Below are 20710 nucleotides of genomic sequence, written 5' to 3' on the forward strand. Positions count from 1 at the left end.
CTTTTATCTCATAGAGATGATGTAAAGAGGATGGAAAAGGGATGAAGGTTAAAGGAGGAGTTAATCTCCTGATAAATTACACAGATTAACATTCTTACCATGATGAAGGTCGGTTTTCCTGGAAAACTTTTCATTTGAAAATCATTTATTCTTTCAATTTGGTTCCGTTCACTTCGCCTTTTTGGTTTCGTCTCTTCGACTTATCATCAGTTATTTCGATTCTCAATTAACTCATTGATCTTTGTCAATTTATTTAAATCGAGATCTCATCTTTAGAATTAAAGGTAATTCTCTTTGTTTCCTTCTCTTTGTGTTGCTCCTTTGTTCCTTCTATTTCTCTTTCTTTTTCTTTATCTTTCTGTCTTTTTTCTTCGATCATTTTATGGTTTTCTCTTTTTCGAATTTTTGATTTTCTTCTTTTTCTCCCTTTTTTAATTGATTTTAATTCAATTTTTTTATCGTTTTTGTTTTTCTTTTCAAGACTATCATGGCTAAACCTGCAATCTCTACCTCCATATCATTCAACAATGGTTTGAAAGTTCCTCTTTTCGGTCTTGGTACCTGGAAATCCAAGCCTGGTGAAGTTAAAGAAGCTGTTAAACATGCACTTTTGGAAGCTGGTTACCGGCACATTGATTGTGCTTTGGTTTACCAAAACGAAGATGAAGTTGGCCAAGCTTTAAAGGAAGTTTTCGACTCTGGAGCTCTTAAACGTGAAGATGTTTTCATTACATCAAAATGTTGGAATACTTTCCATTCCCGTGCCAAAGTTATGGAAGCTGTTAAAAAGACTTTAACTAGTCTTGGTCTAGAATATTTAGACCTTTATTTAGTCCATTCGTCAATGGGTTTCAGAGAAGGTGATGAACTTTTCCCCAAAAATGAAGCCGGTAAAATGATTTACTCTGATATTGATATCGTTGAAACCTGGCAAGGTATGGAAGACGTTCACAAAGCTGGATTAGCTAAATCAATTGGTGTGTCCAATTTCAATTCTGAGCAAATTGCAAAGATTCTTGCCAATTGTACAATTAAACCAGTTAACAATCAAGTTGAAGTTCATCCTTACCTTTCTCAGGTTGAATTGGTTGAATTCTGTAAGAAACATGACATCACTGTTACTGCTTACAGTCCACTTGGATCACCAGATCGACCCTGGGCTAAGCCTGAAGATCCATCTCTTTTTGAAGAACCAGAGATCAAGAAAATTGCCGAAGCCCATAACAAAACTCCAGCTCAAGTTTTACTTCGATTTGGTGTCCAACGAAACCTCATCACTATCCCAAAAAGTGTTACACCCGCTCGAATAGCTGAAAATATTCAAGTTTTTGATTTCGAGCTTTCTGAAGACGAAATGAAAACCATTTACAGTTTCAACAAAAATTGGCGAGCTTGTGGAAGAGAAGCAGATGTCGATCATCCACTTTATCCTTTCAAAATCCCATTCTAAATAAGTTAAACCAACTAAATCCATGATTACAACTGTAAAGAAAATCTTTAATTGTTATTAAATCTTGGAAAACTTATCACATTATAATCAAATAAAATGGGAAACTTGAAATTCATTAAAACATGACTATTGTCACATTAAGCCCGACAGTTAAACTTTTGATTACCAATGATTAATTTCAACCCTGTTTATCATAGTCTAGACAATTAATTGCATAATAAATTTCATTCGCATGCAGATGCACTCCAAATTGTAATAAAAACTTAAGGTTAATTAAAGATTAATTAATCTTTAATTTATAACGATGATCACCTTCATTCGAATTTCAGAATTTAATCTTTTTATGCCTTTTCTCAGGCCTTTCATCTCTCTGCACCTTGAAAAATCCCTTTCGGACGTGCAATTTATTAAATTCAAAACGTAAGTCCTAAAGGGTGGATGTTTTAAAACACTTAGAGGTTTATTGGATTTTCATTAATTTATTTAGAAATTAGAGATAAAAATTAGCATCAACACCATCTCTTAGAAATTCAATTAAACAAAAAACAAAAATTTAATTTCATAACAAGTTGGATAACAAAGAAAAATGGGCTGTTGAGTAACTAATTGGACAATTAATTTTAGGAACAATTAATAAGTTTTTGGTAATTTTTAATTAGAAATTAACTATTACTGGTCGATTACCAGTTTTCTACTAACTATCTTTTTCATTACATTTAATTAATACAGGTTATATCGTAAGATATAACCATGGGAACAGATAATTTTCAAGAGTTTTGTTTATTGCAAAAGTATCAGGATCTCTACGAGTGATCAAGATTACTTCATTACAGTTCCGTCGGCTTATTCATTACAAGTCCCTGGGAATGATAGAGGAGCATTCCAATCACCTTCAGTTGATGCTTTCATTGGTGGTAGTTGAAAACTCTCTTTCTTAGTTTTTCTTCTCTTTCTTCCAGTAGTTCCCTCATTTTGTTTCAATCTGCGTGAATGATGTTGAAGTTCTGGTTTTCCTTAAAGTGATGTTGATTGATCCTGAGATGACCATGACGATGAAGAGGAACATGGTGCATTTAGTATTTGAAGGAATTTGTTTTCTTCTTTCCAGTCTTCGAAATTCTTATTTCCCTTTACGAAAGATGAGACTTCATCTGAGTCAGGAATGAGTTGTCCTTCATTTATTAGGCTTAAATACTTCCTATACAGTTTGATAGTGAAGCAAGCATCAAGAGCAGGGTTGTGACCATTTAGCGGGTTATCGCCTTCTCTCTTTAATCCATTTGAGGAGGGGAAATAGAATTTTACCAACTTTAATAAGGCAGAACCATGAATTGAATAGGTGTTGTACATTTACCATCTCGATTGACCATTCATTCAGATCGGCTTATGATATACCAAGTTTTTGTAGTTCTTTATCATGCGAGTCAAATATTAGAATTCTTTTTTCTGCACAGGCTAAAAGGATATTCTTTTTGATCTCTTCGAGTGGTTTACCATTTTTAATTTGTTGTGCTTGGACACTGGAAATGGGAGTGGTAAGGTAATCAATATCATTAGTTTTCACATAATCACTGTAAATGACTTGAGCGCCTAAAGATCGACTGGTGAACCAAGCAGAGAGGGCATTTCCATTTTTGGATAAACCTTCGGTATCGATGGATAGAGTCTTCTTGAGATTATTTTCTGGTCCGATTGGTGTCAATTTTTCAAGTATCTTAAAGTCGAGTGTACCAGTATTCTTCCAGAATATCGGGTGTTCTTTTCTGTCCTTCTGTCGGTGATCAAAGCGCTTTGGATCGGAAACTACAAGGTTGACTCTTGGCGGTTCTATTTTGTCTTTCTTTAACCAGGGACAATTTGCGATGAGGTGATCACCTTCCAAACAAGCAGCACAAAAGGTACAGGTCTTTTCTGAATGACTATGACGAAAACAGATACTACAATGATCTTCTCGAATTCTGCCCTTCACTGGACAATTTCTCAAGAGTCTCATTAGTTGTAAATAACCTCGTTTCAAATTATCATCAGAAGTAGCTGAGATAGTTATTTTAGCGTGTAATCGATTTTCTAACTGAGTACATTGGAATCTATGTCGTGGATCATTTAGTTCAACGGGTGAGATCGGAACACCATAAGAATTGAAGGTTTTTTTCAAGTAACACGTTAATATGAGTAAATTTAATATGAATTTAAAGGGAGAGCTATCACCAGACATCTAATAGGAGAGGGAGAAATAAAGAATAAAATATAAAATTTTGGTGCGAATAATTGGTTGAGTGGAACATAATCTGTTTCAGAATTTTGTTTTTCTTTCTTGGCTTTTCCTTCATCATTTTTCAGAGTAACAGGTTCAGTTGACATTGAGTAAACAGTTGGATTTTGACTGAGGATCATTTTGATGATCTTGAGAAACAACATGATGAGAATTGAAAAGGCGATTAATCCGAGGAAAAAGTTGAAAAGTTCTCGCTTCAAGGACATGAACCAAGGTTCGTTACTTTGTTGTTGAACTTTTCTAACTGCTTTTTCTAGCATTTCTAATTTTTCTGGTTCCAAATTAATATGTTCATCAATCATAAGGAGATAACTGCCAATTGATTGAGGTTGACCAAGAGGTCACATCCTTTTCATCGATTAGAGTTAATTCTGTGGGGGTGTAGGAAGTGTCACCAATTCGAAAGAACATCGATCTCGAAATTTTTAGAACCTGGTTCGGTCTTGTTATATTCAATATCGTGAGATTGTGACCGCGACAATAAACATAAAAATCTTCATTTACCCTTTAGTTTGTGGTTTTCTTATTTTATAGTTATTTGGTGAAATTTCCATGCAATCAGAAAGTTTCCATAGTCCCGTCTCAGGGACCTTACGACAGAATTGGCCGGTATTGAAGTTTAATTTCTTGGACTCGAAGTCTTCTTGATCAACTTCACATATTTCTGGGGGTTGTGATGTTTCATTGGTTAGGATGAACTTTGGACCAACATAATTTTTGACACAGATTTCGGTTCCATTCTTCTCTTCAATTAGTGTGAATGGATCGGCTTTATGGATTAATAGATGGTTCGCATAGATATCAACTCGAGGTAATTCAACAAGCTAATTCGACTTGGAAAAATTTGATCAAACTCTCTGGTATTTTATTTCCTTTTTCCATTTCTACTCGAGTTTCTCTTAGTATCTCATTTATTCTCTGTGTTTGATAAAAAACTGTAGCTGATTGTAGAGCAGTAACAGGGATCATCTCTTCCAGATCATCTAAGCGAGCGTGAGTGGATTGAACTTGGTCAGTAATTTTTTTTAAACTTTCTTGATGTATGTTAAGAACTTCAAAAGTGAGATTTGTCGACTGAGACAATAGATTATCGTCTTTTTATTTATAAATCCAGTCCTTGATTTTTCCAAATCCAATAACGGCTAGGGATCCAATTAAAAGAGTTGTGGTAAGTTCACGTTTTTCTTTTTTCACGTTGACTGCATTTGATCCAAAAATGGAACGTGATATGTGTACGTCAACATAATTTTCACAGTGTTTCCGTGCTAATTCGAATACATCTTCTTTATTGTAGGGTAGACGATCACAATACGGCTTCAAATGCTGTTCACAATGCGATGCCGCTTGTCTGACACGTTCAAGACAAGTGAATTTGTTTACTAGTCCAGGAACATGTCTTATTTCACATGGATAATTTGTGGTTCTTATTTCCACGTGAACTGGTGGTTTTATTTGTAAGCAAGGATTCTGTATTATTATTGTATAATTTATATTTCGACGGCCAGTTATTATCTTGTGCTTAGTGACTCTCCAAACTACATCGGCACCATACTCAGTACCAGCTACAAGACTTAACAAGAATAAAATCATCATCATAGTAAAATTTCGACCAAGATGAGATGGTGATAGAGAACGTGATCTGGTTGGTTCTCTAGGATTGAATTTCGACAGTTGAGAGGCATGGGCTTGGAATTCTAGAGTGCTCGAGTCGTTTTTAATTCGATAGGTTGTCTCACCTATCTTGGTGATGACAGTGAATGGGCCTTCCTTCTTTGTGTCTAATTTATCACTTCGAAGAGTTTTAGTGTATAAAGCTTGATCACCAACATCAAAGGTAATTAATTTTGATTTTGAATCGTGATAAATTGTTTGTTTTTCTTTCGCTTCGCGAGAGAAAATTTTCGATTGATCACGAATCTTTTTCCATTCATTGATGATGAATCCAGTGTATTCATTGATGTTCATTTGATCATTTTGTGGTGATAATTGGATGTCAATAGGGAAATTTGGTTCTCGTCCATAGATCAGATAAAATGGGGAAGATTTAGTGCTGCTATTGGTTGCGGTGTTGTAAGCGAAGGTGATGAGAGGTAACATTTGTGTCCATTTGGATTTGTTTTCCGAGCAATAATGAATTAACATTTGACAGAGTGTTCGGTTTACTCTTTCAGTTAGGCTATTCTTTACTATACCCCTTCTTTCAAATCGTCTCGAAATTCTTTCTGTGTATAGCTTGCGAAATAGTCTACGCATGTGTGAAATTTTTTTACGGAAACTACTGTGGGCGGAGTTATAGCCATTTAAAAACTCAAAATCCTTAAGGAGTCTATGGGACGTTTCAACTTTGCGAAAATTAGAATTAAATGAAAGTGGGAGGGGCTTAAATGATAAAATTTTTTTCACCTATACAGTTGACTATGAACATCCTATATATCAACTTTTAGCCGAATTCGATATTAGCAACAGTACTTAGACTAGGTCAAAAATAGTCAAAACTGTTATTTGTATATATGTAATGACAGACTATTCAGATCAACTTGCAATTTGACCAGAATATTTTTCAAGGTCGAAATAATTGTCAAGGTCATTTTAGTCAAGATCGCTGCAACTAATTTTGCTGTGATTTTTAACCCATAGATGATGCTAGAAATACTTTAGTTCAACTTAATAGCACTAGATGGCCGCACGCTCAGGCTTTTGCCGAAGTACCTTAATGTGACAAAATTTGATGAAACAATTTTACAGGTTTCGTTTACCCATACCCTTCCATACCAAGACTAGTGCATCTACGCAAAGCCGATTTAAAGTATAGGGATGATAAAACAGCACACCACGAGAGTACAAGCAAATTTTTTTGCCCCTCCCCTCCCCCAAAGTGGGTGTGGCCGCTAGCGGCGGGGGGAGGGGCAAAAAAATTTGCCGCGCGTGCATACATGTTTAAGTGGTATACCTTTGTTGAACTACTTTCAACAAGTGATGCCAGAGCCCTGTTAGCATTAACCAGCTAGTACCACGAGGAGGAAGGGTTGGACTTTACTAGCCAATAGGTTAGGTTAGGATTTAGGACACGCTAGGTTAGGTTAAGTTGCACAACATAGGTTAGGTCAGGTTTTTACACCAAGGCTGGAGCAGTACCTTAGGTCAATGGCCAAGCTTCCCGAACCACCTTGACCAGGGCTTCGAATGGCTGGAGACCATTTTTTCTTGACCAACGTCTCCATTGGTACTCTACCAAATGGTCTGCGAAGTCTATAAGGTATTCTCCGGTCCCTGAAGAAGACTCTCGCCGGACGCCAACCGGACTCAATCCTTTGGGTATGAGCACCATTCCGTGGGTTCACAAAGTTCTCCTGATGATTCACCCAATGGTGCTCATACCCGTGGTCTTCGAGGCCTCTGTAGCTCCGCCAGCCATCCGTGATGATGGTGGTATCATCAGCCACATGGTCTTGGATAATCGGGGTAAGTGTCTTTGAATCCCGAGAGTTTCCAGGGCAGACTACCAAGCGTAGATCTTGAGAGCCGTCCTGGATCATACCCAAGACCCAATGACCCTCGATGGTCCGACCACGGTGGTACTTACGCCGACCAAACTTAGCCTCGTCCACCTGAACCACGCAGCCAGGCCCACCGATTTTCCCCCGATTATCTTGGTCCTTTAAAAAGGCCACTGTGATGGACTCCCGAATGGCACGATACCATTCGGCGGTGGTTCGGGAGCTAACACCAGTCTCCCTATGAGTCACCTCATATGAAGCATCGCAGCTCCATTCGAACATGAGTCGAAGTGCCTTGTCAAGTGGGATCTTCATAGAAGAGAAGATCGTCCCCGACGTAACACTTCGCTCAGAGGGATCAGAGCTGCGATGCTCCTTGTGTTGAGGGCAACGGAAGGTCCCAAAGGCACCTCGTTGAGGCTGCCAAGTCATAGGGCGACGGTGTTGGTGGCATTGAACCTCACTAAGGAGTAGCCCAACCGATTGCGCCCAAGAAACCGCTCCCTCCTTAGTGCGGAGAACCTCCTGCTCCAGCCAAGTTCTGCTCCACGCAGACATAATAGGAAGAGAGAAAAAAAGAGAAAACAAAAAGAGAGGTGAATGAGTGGTGTGAGTGGTGTAAGTGGTGTAAGTGGTGTGGATGTTGTGAGTGGTGTGAGTGAATGAGTGATTGAGTGATTAAGTGAATGAGTGAAGAGAAGTGAAGTGAAGTGAAGTGAAGTGAAGAGAAAAGAGAAATGAATACAAATGATAAAGAATAGGTTTGCAACCGTTTAAGTACTAGAAAAATTTGCTCACTCGAGATGCTCCCTCAGAAGTGTGAAATTGCTGCCATCTAGTGCTATTAAGTTGAACTAAAGTATTTCTAGCATCATCTATGGGTTAAAAATCACAGCAAAATTAGTTGCAGCGATCTTGACTAAAATGACCTTGACAATTATTTCGACCTTGAAAAATATTCTGGTCAAATTGCAAGTTGATCTGAATAGTCTGTCATTACATATATACAAATAACAGTTTTGACTATTTTTGACCTAGTCTAAGTACTGTTGCTAATATCGAATTCGGCTAAAAGTTGATATATAGGATGTTCATAGTCAACTGTATAGGTGAAAAAAATTTTATCATTTAAGCCCCTCCCACTTTCATTTAATTCTAATTTTCGCAAAGTTGAAACGTCCCATAGACTCCTTAAGGATTTTGAGTTTTTAAATGGCTATAACTCCGCCCACAGTAGTTTCCGTAAAAAAATTTCACACATGCGTAGACTATTTCGCAAGCTATACACAGAAAGAATTTCGAGACGATTTGAGAGGGGGGTATAGTAAAGTCTTACGTTCAGTTAATCCGTTGGTTTGAGGATGATAAGCAGTTGAAAATTGCCATTTCGATGTCATAAATTCACTTAATTTTTGGATGATTGATGAAGTGAAATTGGTACCTTGATCAGACAATATAGAGGATGGGCAACCATGACGAGAGAGGATGTTTTCAATCAAAAATTTTGCGGTTACCGAGGCGGTCTTATGAGTGAGCGCCTTTGTCTCCACCCACCGAGTAAAATAATCAGTGGCCACAATGATATACTTTTTCCAGATGAGAAGGGCAATGGGCCAACAATATCGATGCCAAGCTTCTCAAATGGTCGTCCAACGTGAATTGATTTCATGGGAGCATCATGTTTAACTTGTTTATTAAATTGACAATCTCGACAATTTTTTATGTAATTCGTAATCACTTGGTGCATCTTTGGCCAATAATAACGTTGTCTGACTCTGTTGTAGGTTTGATAGATTCCACAGTGACCACCAGTCGGATCGTCATGATAAGATCGCAGCAGTTCGTCAATTAGAGTCTCAGGGACAACTTGAACCCATCGACTGCCATACTCAGTTATTATTTTTCTTTCCAGGACACCATTTCGAAGTCGATGATTATTAATTAATTTGGTTTTTGTTGTTTTGTCCAATGAATTTAAATTCGATAATTGATTAAGTTTCGATTGAATAAATGGGTCAGTCTGTTGCTCATTCATTAATTTACTCATCTCTTTTGAATCTTCTTGAACTAAGAGAGTGAAAATATCATCACCTTGCTCGAGTTGATCTATTTTATCGTTGAATTGAGGATCATGAGTCGGGTAACGGCTGAGGCAATCGGCATCGGCATGAATTTTCCCCGATTTGTAAATTATTGTAAAATCAAATGATTGTAAGGTGATGGAGTATCTCATTAATCTCGAAGGAAGTTTAGTTTTTGATCTGAGGAAGCACAAGGCACAATGACCAGTTACAATTTCAAATTTTGACCCCTCGAGGTAGTGACGAAATTTCTCAACAGCATAGATGATCGCCAGGCATTCTTTATCTGATATTGGATAATTTACTTCGGCACCTTGTAGCTGTCGACTGGCATAGGCGATTGGTTTCCATTTATTGTCGTGTCGTTGGAGGAGAATAGCACCTAGGCCAAAATCGGAGGCATCGGTTCGTAGTTGGATTTGTCGATTTGGGTCAAAATGTTCTAGGACGTTAGTTGAGCAAAGTAACTGTTTAAGTTTTTCGAATCATGAGTGTTCATCCGATCCCCAGCTGAATGGTGCTTCCTTTCGAGTTAACTGAGTCAAAGGTCGGGCGATCTTGGCGAAGTCTCTGATGAACTTGCGATAATATGAGCAAAGGCAACGAAGGCTCTAACATCACGAATCGTTAGAGGAATTGGGTAATCCTTAATTGTTCTGATTTTCTCTGGATCAGGCTCTTGGCCGTCTTCACTGACGATGTAACCAAGGTAAAGGATCTTTTTCTTGAAGAAGGTACATTTTTCAGGTTTTAGGGTGAGTCCAGCGGTTCTCAATCTATTGAAGACTAATCTGGGTCTATTTAAATGTTCATCCATTGTTTTGCTAAAGATGATGATGTCGTCGATGTAGACCAAACATGAATTATACTTGAGACCAGCGAGGCAAACGTCCATCAATCGTTTGAATGTGGCAGGGGCATTACAAAGTCCAAACGGCATCACTTTATATTCATACATCCCAAATGTAGTGACGAAAACAGTTTTGATTCGATCAGGAGGATTAACTTCCACTTGATGGTAACCACTTCGAAGGTCGAGTAAACTGAAATATCGTGCACCTTGTAAACAATCCAATGAGGTGTTAATATCTGGTATTGGGTAACGATCCTTCAACTTGACCTAGGATCTGAATTGGCTTATCATTAGCAGCTAAAGGAATCGGACCTTTGTAAGGTTGTAAAGTTAAATTTAATTGATTAACTAAATCTTAAGTAATTAAGGTCATATCTGAGCCTGTGTCAAACATTGCCTCGACTTTCAAATTATCAACTTTAATCTGTTGATGAATAAGTTTTTTCTTGAATATTGAGCAAACGGCTGAAATCGGAGGTCCCTCATCACTACTATAATCATCATCCTCAGCATCATAATCACCTTTGGTAATTGCTCTGATGTGAGGACCTTGATTACTTTGAATAACTGACTCTGATTGATTCTGATTTTCTCTTTGTTTATTCTGATTTCGCTCTCTCCAATTCTGGTCATTGTTCGAACGATGATAATTTCTATTTCCTCTTCTCCTTTGATTGTAAAATGGTTGATGATTTGATTGAGATGGGAGACTCGATTGATTGGTCATTGATTGGTTATTATTAGTTTGAGGTGCAAGAGACTGTTGATTAACTGTCGGCTGAGCTTCATAATTTGGTTGACTAATAGTCGACTGAGCTGTCAAATTCTGTTGATTTGATTGCGAAGGTTGAGTGAGTTGACTGTTGACTGGCTGAAAGCTATTAGTCTGAAGAGCTGAAATTCTGAACCTACAGTTTTCTTCACTATGACCTCGATGACCAAAAAAATTGCAGCTAATTCTGTTTGTATTATTGGTTTTTTATGGTTAAAGGTTTTATGGTTGAGCTTATTCTCTAATTGATCAAACTTTGATTGTAATTGGTCAAGAGTAGACAATAGTTTCTTTTCGATTGAATTTGCTTGATTTGATTCTAGGCTAATGACAAGGTTAGGTTTTTCTTCACAATTTGCCAGAGCTTTATCTGCTAATTTAGCGGCTGTAATTAACTCGTCTGAACTTTTTGGGTTCTGTGATGTAATTACGAATTTGATCTGGGGCAAGAATCTTTCTGAAATGAAGCTAATCAAATTTTCAGGCATTTTACTATTCATTCTGAAACAAAGTTCTTGAATTTCATAGATGAAACTTGTTGTTGGTTGACCTGGTCTCTGTTTACTATTGTGAAGCTGCTGAGAGAGGTGAGTTCGATAATCAGCTGGGCAAAGACCTACAATCATTTTTTCTCTTAAATCTTCTTACGTTTGAGGTTTTTCACTAGCACCATAAGAGCTGAAGGTGAGATTGTACCAGCGACGAGCTGAACCCTGAAGGTAAAAGGGGATAATTTTAAACATTTCCTCAGCGCTTAAACCTAAAGCTCGAGATGCTAATTCAAATTGTAGTAACCAATCAATTACATCTTCATTGTCGCCCTTAAAAGGTTCAATAGTCACATGATTTTTTAATAGGTTCGAGAGATTGACACTCATTATTGATGGATTAACTTGATTTGATTGATTTGCTTGATTTGTTTGATTTGATTGATCTGATTGATCTGATTGACTAAACTGATTATCATTGGACTCAGAATCCAAAGGTTCAGGTCTAGAAGTCATTGTAATTGAGAGATGAGAGCAAAATTAATCGCTAATTGATCAAGAGAGAAAACACTTAACAATAATCTAGATTAATTGTTTGAAGCAACTGATTTATGAACTGATAGGGAGCTTATTCAAAGTCATTAGAAGGTCACGTAGAAGTTTGATTGGGTGGTTGCTGATTGAATATTCATTAGAAGTCAAAGTTGAAACAATGGAGAGAGAGAGAGGATATACAAGAAGTTCACCAAAATAAAGTCTTCACTGACTCGCATAGGTGATAGGTTAGTCTCGTGTCTTCACTGACAACGGTAGACAATAAACGAGTCTTCACTGACTCAAGTTAGTAAGATTAAAAGCCTTCACTGGCTCTAAAATGGCTTCTAGTTTATCTCTCTCCACGAAAGGTTATCAATAGTCAAGAATCAATCGATTCAGATGAGATGAATTTAATGGATAAGTTGTAGAAATGAAAGTAACTATTTGCACTCAGTTATGTTAGAATAGGACAGATTGGGTAAACGCTGAATGAATCTTCAGTTCGAGTTAATGAAACTTGATCAAATAATCTAAAGTTTTGTTGTAGGGTTAAAGGTAATAGAGCTTATGAGTCTTCACTGACTCAAGACTCCAGTCAATGGTTTACTTTTCGAGCGAAGTAAATGAGATAACTTAGACTTCACTGTCTCATGTTTACATCAAAAGGGAAAAAGATTGTTCATGTTTATTCACAAACTGACCTGATATCCTCGACATGATGAGCAATTTTTGACAATGGAAAGGAAACGGTTGTCGTCTTTGACTTACTTTTTCCGATTTAGACAATTCGCTATCTGGATATCTTATTGATGGTAGTAATATACCTGGATTAATTTTATTTATTCAAATGAAAGAGGGGGAAAAAAGGTTAAAACAAATTGTCCAAAGCGTATTCAAAGTTGTCCAAAGAGTGTTAAGAATCGTCCAGAATTACTCCAGAGTTCGAGCGGAAACAATATGATTATTGCTATTAATTGTTGAGGTTTTTTTTCACAATGAATGTTTATCTAATTGAATAACAATTAAATAACCAAGTATTATCACAACCACAAATTTGTCACAAGTTTCGGCTTAAACGAGCCCTCACACTGGCCACCAAGTTGTTGAGTAACTAATTGGACAATTAATTTTAGGAACAATTTATAAGTTTTTGGTAATTTTTAATTAGAAATTAACTATTACTGGTCGATTACCAGTTTTCTACTAACTATCTTTTTCATTACATTTAATTAATACAAGTTATATCGTAAGATATAACCATGGGAACAGATAATTTTCAAGAGTTTTGTTTATTGCAAAAGTATCAGGATCTCTACGAGTGATCAAGATTACTTCATTACATGGGCCAACAATACCAATTGATGATAAAGCACACCAAGTATGGACACTCACTGGATGTGCTACTCGCTCGCTTAAAAAGGTTGGCCTTTCTTTCCGCCACCGCCTATTATTTTGATGGTTCTCGATACCGGAAAAACAAAACATCTTCTCGTCAGAGAACCAGATTTTTCGGGAATCGATGTTGGAAGCATGGAAATAGGTACAAAAACCTAATCTCCTATTTTTATGAGCTGCTGTCAATTTTTGTACCTCAACGGGCTTATAAGCTTTGTACCCATTTTTCTACAAAACTTTCAGCACCTTATTTTTGATATTTTGCGATTTGCCGGATTGAAAGCTCATCATCCTCTTCAATTATTGAAATTATTTCCCGCTCACAAATTGACTCCCTATTTGACTAAAACTATTGATTGACAATTCAGATGAAGTTAATTGATTAAAATTTTGTTAAATTGAATAAAAAATGAATTAATAATAATAATATTTTGATACAGACTAATCATTCATTCATCTTCTAACAGAGATGCAAAGAAAATTTACAGACAATTGTAATCTAATAATAGTTAACCAGCAGGATTTTTTTGTAAAGAAATCAGATTAATTTCTTGTGATCTTTATCTCAAAAAACAATAATACTAAAATCAATTATTAAACAACTCACATGCTGGTCATCAATCGATATTAATATTACAGCCACAGAAATTGAGTTCGGAACAAAAATTAAATCACTCGCGCACACAATCAATTCAATCGTTAATCTATCAATTTATAAGATTGAAAAACATTGTGCCCTCCATAAGATGATCAAATTGATCACAGTTTAATCACTCAATGTGCAAAATGAAATAAATTTTGTTCCAAACTCAATTTCTGTGGCTGTATAACCATGATCAACAAAGGATTATAATTTATCAATTAGAATCGTTTGGAAATATCATATAAGTTCAATTCGAAATTAAGACATGGAAGGTTCGAATTGTATCAATAATACAATCATTGTCTCAAGCTTTTTATTTCCATCTAAACGTATATTCTCATCTCTATCTAAATGGTTTTAATAGTGACCATTGGAATCATTGGCTCAATAGATTCGCTTCTTATGTCCCTTGATTGGTATGAGTTTATAACTACCTCGGAAGGAATAACGTTGCGTTCAGTAAGAAGACTGGTTTTGCATCTTATATTGAATCTACGAATAGTTTCGGTATTCGCTTTGAATTGGTCTGATTTCCGTGATTACATTCGCTACCTAAGTAATCTCGATCTCGATGCAAATAACGATTCTGTTGGAATGATAAAGCGAAAACGTCGAGTTAAATATATCATTCTGATCATATCTATACTAATTTATAAATTTCTGTCTTTATTGGTCCTTAAATATTTCGTTAATAATTTTATGAGTACAATTTGGGTTGTTGAATATTTACTTCATTTTTATTACATTGTTGGTGATTATTTCTGGTTAAACATAATAATTGATTCTTGTATCTGTTTAGAGACCGCTTTTGATTCGATAAATACGAATATTAAAATGTTCCCTCGTCATGAAACGCCGATAGTCAAGCTGCAGAAATTAAAAAAGATTCGATTAGATTATAGTTACGCGGTTTTAGCCTCTAAGTCAATCGAAAAGTTCTCGCGATATTATATAACCATAACATATATTAACTTCGGACTGTTTGGAATCGTAAATACTTTAGATGCTTTTGGTCATGGAAGCTTAGCTGCCGTTTGGATTCTCTTCATGGTTGCTGATTTTATCACACTCATCTTTATAACAGTTCGACTCGTTTCCACTAATCAGGTCTCGATTGATGGATTAGAGGATTTATACGATATCTCTTTCTCATTAACAACTCAACAGGCACAACACGAGGTAAGAGTCTCTTGGTAATTATACGAATTCTTATAATTTTTTATTCTATTCACAACTAGAACGACATTTTCATTAACCGAATGCTTTGGAAAAATGTTGGATTTACCTTTGGAAATTTATTCATAATCAACACTAATTTTATCACTTCAATGTTCACATTGGCACTAACACTGGTTATTACTCTCGCTAATTTCCTCTATTAATGAGTTTAAAATGAAAACTATTGATCGACAATAACAATAAAGTAATTGATTAAAATGTTTGTAGAAAACCACCTGATTGGTTTTCGTGTTAAATTGAATAAAAAAATGAGTTAATAATATTTAGACACAAACTAATCACTCATTTATCTTATTAAAGAGATCCAATGACAATTTAATCTGATTTTGCCAAATGATCAGCAGGATCTTCTCTTTGGAAATTAAATTAATTTCTTGTAATCTTCATTTCGTACAACGATAATACTAAGATCAATCATAGATCACAATCAATGATAAAATAAATAAACTTCTATTCAGTTCATCATAGTGGTTGGTAAAGTTTCTTAGTGGACTGGAGATTGACTACGATTTCTATGTTTCGATGAACAGTTTTCGATCCATCATGATGATCAAATCATGATCAATCAATGTCCTTACGGGATTCACACAATGAGTATTCTATGCGTTAATTGGGCTCAGTCCATTGGTTGTTTCTTTATTAGCCACTTTACTCGAAAACCTTTACTCGTACTAGATGAGTAAATAGAATTTCGGACAGAGCTAAACAAGAATAGAAATTAACTTATTAACTAACTAGAAGATAACAAAATTCAATTGAAAATTGATTGTCAATTTACTTTCGAATAATCGTCGATTTTTGTCTCTAGTTTTTTTCTTTCGACAAAACATCGATTATGAGGAAGGAATTGATTAAAGATCGATTATTTAAACAATCGGTTAGCATTTAAGCGTTTTTTTAATCAGATTAATTTTATTGAATTTCAATTTAAATGCCCTTCCAATATTGTTTTGTGTTTTGAGATAATTTGGGTGTTCTCATCAGCGTTACTTTGAGTTCATTTCATTCGAAATAGAGATCAACCCAATCTCATGAAATCGACTCTGAAAAGGTAAATAACTAAAATGATTTTAACTTTTCGAAAAATAAATTTATCCTTTTTGTTTTTATTTCAAGTGACAACAGAAAATTAATAATAACAAACATTTAATTTCTTTGCCATGGATCTTCACCAGGAAACATTGACACCAAATCGAAGAGTATCACTTATTAGTTCTGTTTTTGTTCCGACTTCAAATGTTTCTACAAATTCACCATCAACATCAGATAATCAATTATCTTTTATTTCTAAAGCCCAGCCTGGTATTGGCCTCTCTTCGTCATCACTGTCTACACCCGTTTCTCCAATGGCGCTCGATAGCGCAAAACCAACTGATTCTCAATCATCTTCAACGTTAATTGTCGATCCTGGTTTACAGTTACAGTGTGACAAGTGTGAACACTTGCTCGAATCAAATAAGAGTCTCCTCAACAAGTTAAGTGAATTGGAAAGTAAACATGACGATGAGATAAAAGAAATGAGAGACAAGATAGAAAAAGAATTTGACCAAAAGCTATTGGAACATCGAGCTAATCTGGAAACTGTTACAAAAGAAGAGGAATTAAGAATGAAACTTGTAAAATCCAATGAAGAGAATATCTCGTTGAAACAAGAGAATATAAAACTTCTCAAAAACTACACAATACAAGTCAAAATACAAATCGACAAGTACAATGATCTGAAGGAGTTATACGACAAAAAGATGGAAACAGCACCAATCACCGATTTGGAAACCCTGAAGATCGTTCACAACAAGCAGATGAAGGAATTGGAAGAAAAATTAAAAAAAGAATATGAAAAAAAGCTATTGGACCAACGAGTTGGTTTGGAGAAAAAGGCAAAATCTAAATTGGACCAACTAAGAAAAGAATTGACGAAATTTTTGGATATTTCCATAGACACCAAAGCACAACCAGAAAAGGAAATTGACAAAGATGAAGAGGTGATGATTATCAATGAAAGTTTCGCATCGCAATCAAACAAAAAGAAGAAAAAAAACAATCCTACTGTTCCTGATTGTGAACCCGCTCAGAAGAAACAAAAATCATCGATTCCATCTATTCAATCTTACACTTCTACCGATGGGCCAAGAGGAAGTTTACCATCAATTGGAAGAGAATTGGTTGTATCAAATGATAAACTTGGTTACACCGAAATACCCGAAAACCATTCTGCAGTTAGAATCTGTTCAATATGTCGATGGGTGGAAAAAATCTGCTATTCCAATTATGCAAAGCATTTCCTTGACAATCATAGTTCAGTTTTCTCAGGGAAAATGTCCTCCTTATTCAAAGAGCTCATTCTGGATGAAGAAATTTTCTTTTCATTGAAAAACGAATACGAAAGAAATCAAATTTCTGATGAGCTGATCAACCTTAACTGCTACAGAATATCAAAAGGCTCCCTGATTGTTAGACTCTGTTCAATTTGCAAATATGTAGAACTTGCTAGAAAAACATCACAATCAGTACATTTAAAAGAACACCAAGATGAATTAGATATAGCAGGAACTGTAGATTCAATTTATGAAATAGTAGTGATGAAGGAAAGTAAGTATCAACAGTTGAAATCCAAAAGAAAACGGAAATATTAATTTCGAGGAGAAATAACAGTCCAGTTCGCGAACTGCATTCTCGTAATAACGATGGTTTTTTCGTGACATTTGTTCAATTGCCCAATTGATGTGCCAACCAGTTCAGACAGAATATTTGAAGTTGTAATTTAAATAACACTGATCGACCATCTTCCTTTGGTGTGTTTATATTTGACTGATAAAGAATTGAAGAGTAATAACTTGTGTAGAGAGCAAAATGTTTAAAACAATCAAATTGATCCTAATGACGGGAAAAAGTTACAACCAATTCTCATCGATCTATTTGAGTCAATAAATCAACCGGAATCATTTTAATGGGTATAAAAGGATCTCCTTGGACAGAGCTGAGGAAAATAAAAGTGAATTTATTATCTAAAGTTTCATACATTTTGTTTTATCAACTAATTAAATAGACTAATTAAAAGATAGCAACATTAAATTGAAAAACGATTGTCAATTTACTTGCGATTGGTCGTCTATATTTGTCTCTTTCTTTGTCAAATATTTTTCTTGCGACAAAACATCGATATCGAAGGAATTGATTGAGAGCCGATTATTAGGATATCTTTAAATAGGCCAGCATTTAAGCGTTTAATTAGATTAATTTTATTGAATTTAAACTTCGAATATCATTTTAATTTTGTTCTTAATAATAACAAACATTTACCTTTTTTACCATGGATCTTCACCAGGAATCAACACCGTTTCTTTCATCACTCAAACAGGAAAAATTGTCACCAAATCGACGAGTGACGCTTGTTAACTATTCCATTGTTCCGACTTCAAATGCTTCTACAAATTCAATACAAATATCACCAGGTAATAAACTTTCTCGACTTTACTGGATTATCTACCTGTTTTTAGATTTAAGTTTGATAATCAACGTTAGAGTGAGAGTTATTTCTGTTAAGTTCTATATTTCTTATTAAAAACTATTGATCGACAATAACAATAAAGTAATTGATTAAAATGTTTGTAGAAAACCACCTGATTTGTTTTCACGTTAAATTGAATAAAAAAAATAAGTTTATAATATTTAGATACAAACTAATCATTCATTTATCATATAAAAGAGATCCAATGACAATTTAATCTGACTGTGCCAAATGATTAGCAGGACTTTTCTCTAAAGAAATCAAATTAATTTCTAGTAATCTTACTTTCAACAACAATAATATGAAGATCAATCAATAAATAACTCACATGCTGGCCATCAATCGATATTCTATAATAGCCATGATCAGGAAAAAATTATTTTAAAGTTAATTCGTTTTAAAATATCATATTAGTTAAATTCGAAAGCAGTTTAAACATGGAAGGTACTAATGGCTCGAATTGTATCAATAACTCAATCATTGTCTCAAGCTTTTTATTTCCATCTAAACGTATATTCTCATCTCTACCTAAATGGTTCTTAGTAGTGACCATTGGAATCATGGGCTCAATGCAATCGCTTTTTCTATCCCTTGATTGGTACGAGTTTATAACTGCCTCGGAAGGAGTAACGTTGCGTTCAGTGCGAAGACTAATTGTGCATCTTAACTTGAATTTACAAATAGCTGCTGTTTTCGCTTTAAATTGGTCCGATTTTCGTGATTACATTCGCTACCTAAGTAATCTCGATCTCGATACAAATACTGATTCTGTTGGAACGATAAAGCGAAAACGTCGAGTTAAATATACCATTCTGATCATATCGTTTCTCTCTTATACAGTTCTGACAATATTGTTCATGAAACATCTCGCTCATAATATTATTAGCTTAATTTGGGTTGTTAAATGTTTACTTTATTTTTGCTACTTTATTGGCGAGTATTTCTGGTTAAACATAGTAATTGATTCTTGCATCTGTTTAGAGTCCGCTTTTGATTCGATAAATACGAATATTAAAATGTTCCCTCGTCATGAAACGCCGATAATCAAGCTGCAGAAATTAAAAAAGATTCGTTCAGATTATAGTTCCGCTGTTTTAGCTTCTAAGTCAATCGAAAAGTTCTCGCGATATTATATAACCCTAACATATATTGACTACGGATTGTTTGGAGTCGTAAATGCTTTAGATGCTTTCAGTCATTCTTCAAGCACAATTTGGATTCTCTTCATGGTGGCTGATTTTATCACACTCATCTTTATAACAGTTCGACTCGTTTCCACTAATCAGGTCTCGATTGATGGATTAGAGGATTTATACGATATCTCTTTCTCATTAACAAATCAACAGGCACAACACGAGGTAAGCGTTTCTTGGTGCTTATACGAATTCTTTTACTGTTTTTTTTCTATTTACAATTAGAACGACGCTTTCATTAACCGAATGCTTTGGAAAAATGTTGGATTTACCTTTGGAAATTTATTCATAATCAATACCAATTTTATCACTTCAATGTTCACATTAGCACTAACACTGGTTATTACTCTCGCTAATTTCCTTTACTGATAATTTTAGATCATAGTGGTTGGTAAAGTTTCTTGGTGGACTGGAGATTGACTACGATTTCTATGTTTCGATGAACCGTTTTCGACAGAAAAGATCAATTAATGTCCTTATGGGGCATTCACACAACGAGTATTCCATTCGTTTCTCGGCTCAGTCCATCGATTGTTTCTCTATAAGCCACTTCATTCGAAAATGTAAATCAGTCGGACAAAACTATCATCCATTATGATTTTTGCAATATAAAAATGTTCAGGGAAGTCCAACTAATGATTGATGATAAATACAATTGATTCAATAAAATAATTTTAATTCTAAATTTTCCTTTGGTGTAAGTTCATATTCATTTGGTAAAGAATTGAAGATTGAAGAGAGTTAGTTTAGAGAGCAAAATGTTTAAAACAATCGGTTTG

General features: G+C 35.2%; 3 protein-coding genes across 4 annotated transcripts; all 3 read left to right on the forward strand.

Moving 5' to 3' along the window:
* The first annotated feature begins 131 nt into the window (after positions 1-131).
* LOC128392422 (aldo-keto reductase family 1 member B1-like) lies at positions 132-1745 on the forward strand. Its single transcript, XM_053352447.1, has 2 exons — positions 132-284; positions 482-1745. The coding sequence occupies exon 2, from the start codon at positions 488-490 to the stop codon at positions 1448-1450; it is 963 nt and encodes a 320-aa protein (XP_053208422.1). The 5' UTR covers positions 132-284; positions 482-487; the 3' UTR covers positions 1451-1745.
* Positions 1746-14721: 12976 nt separating this feature from the next.
* Positions 14722-15460, forward strand: LOC128392391 (uncharacterized). The gene is made up of 2 exons (XM_053352412.1): positions 14722-15170; positions 15230-15460. Exons 1-2 carry the CDS (start codon positions 14826-14828, stop codon positions 15371-15373), a joined length of 489 nt encoding a protein of 162 aa, XP_053208387.1. The 5' UTR covers positions 14722-14825; the 3' UTR covers positions 15374-15460.
* Positions 15461-16115: 655 nt separating this feature from the next.
* On the forward strand, positions 16116-18855 carry LOC128392404 (uncharacterized). Of its 2 annotated transcripts, none has more exons than XM_053352428.1 (2): positions 16116-16281; positions 16347-18855. In XM_053352428.1, the coding sequence occupies exon 2, from the start codon at positions 16391-16393 to the stop codon at positions 17861-17863; it is 1473 nt and encodes a 490-aa protein (XP_053208403.1). In that variant the 5' UTR covers positions 16116-16281; positions 16347-16390; the 3' UTR covers positions 17864-18855. The 2 variants fall into 2 exon arrangements, with proteins under 2 accessions (XP_053208403.1, XP_053208405.1); XM_053352430.1 differs by having other exon boundaries at positions 16406-18855.
* Positions 18856-20710: the final 1855 nt, after the last annotated feature.

This window comes from Panonychus citri, unplaced genomic scaffold (assembly GCF_014898815.1).
Source record: "Panonychus citri isolate SS breed McGregor unplaced genomic scaffold, ASM1489881v1 Contig00136, whole genome shotgun sequence".
NCBI classification, from domain to species: Eukaryota; Metazoa; Arthropoda; class Arachnida; order Trombidiformes; family Tetranychidae; genus Panonychus; species Panonychus citri.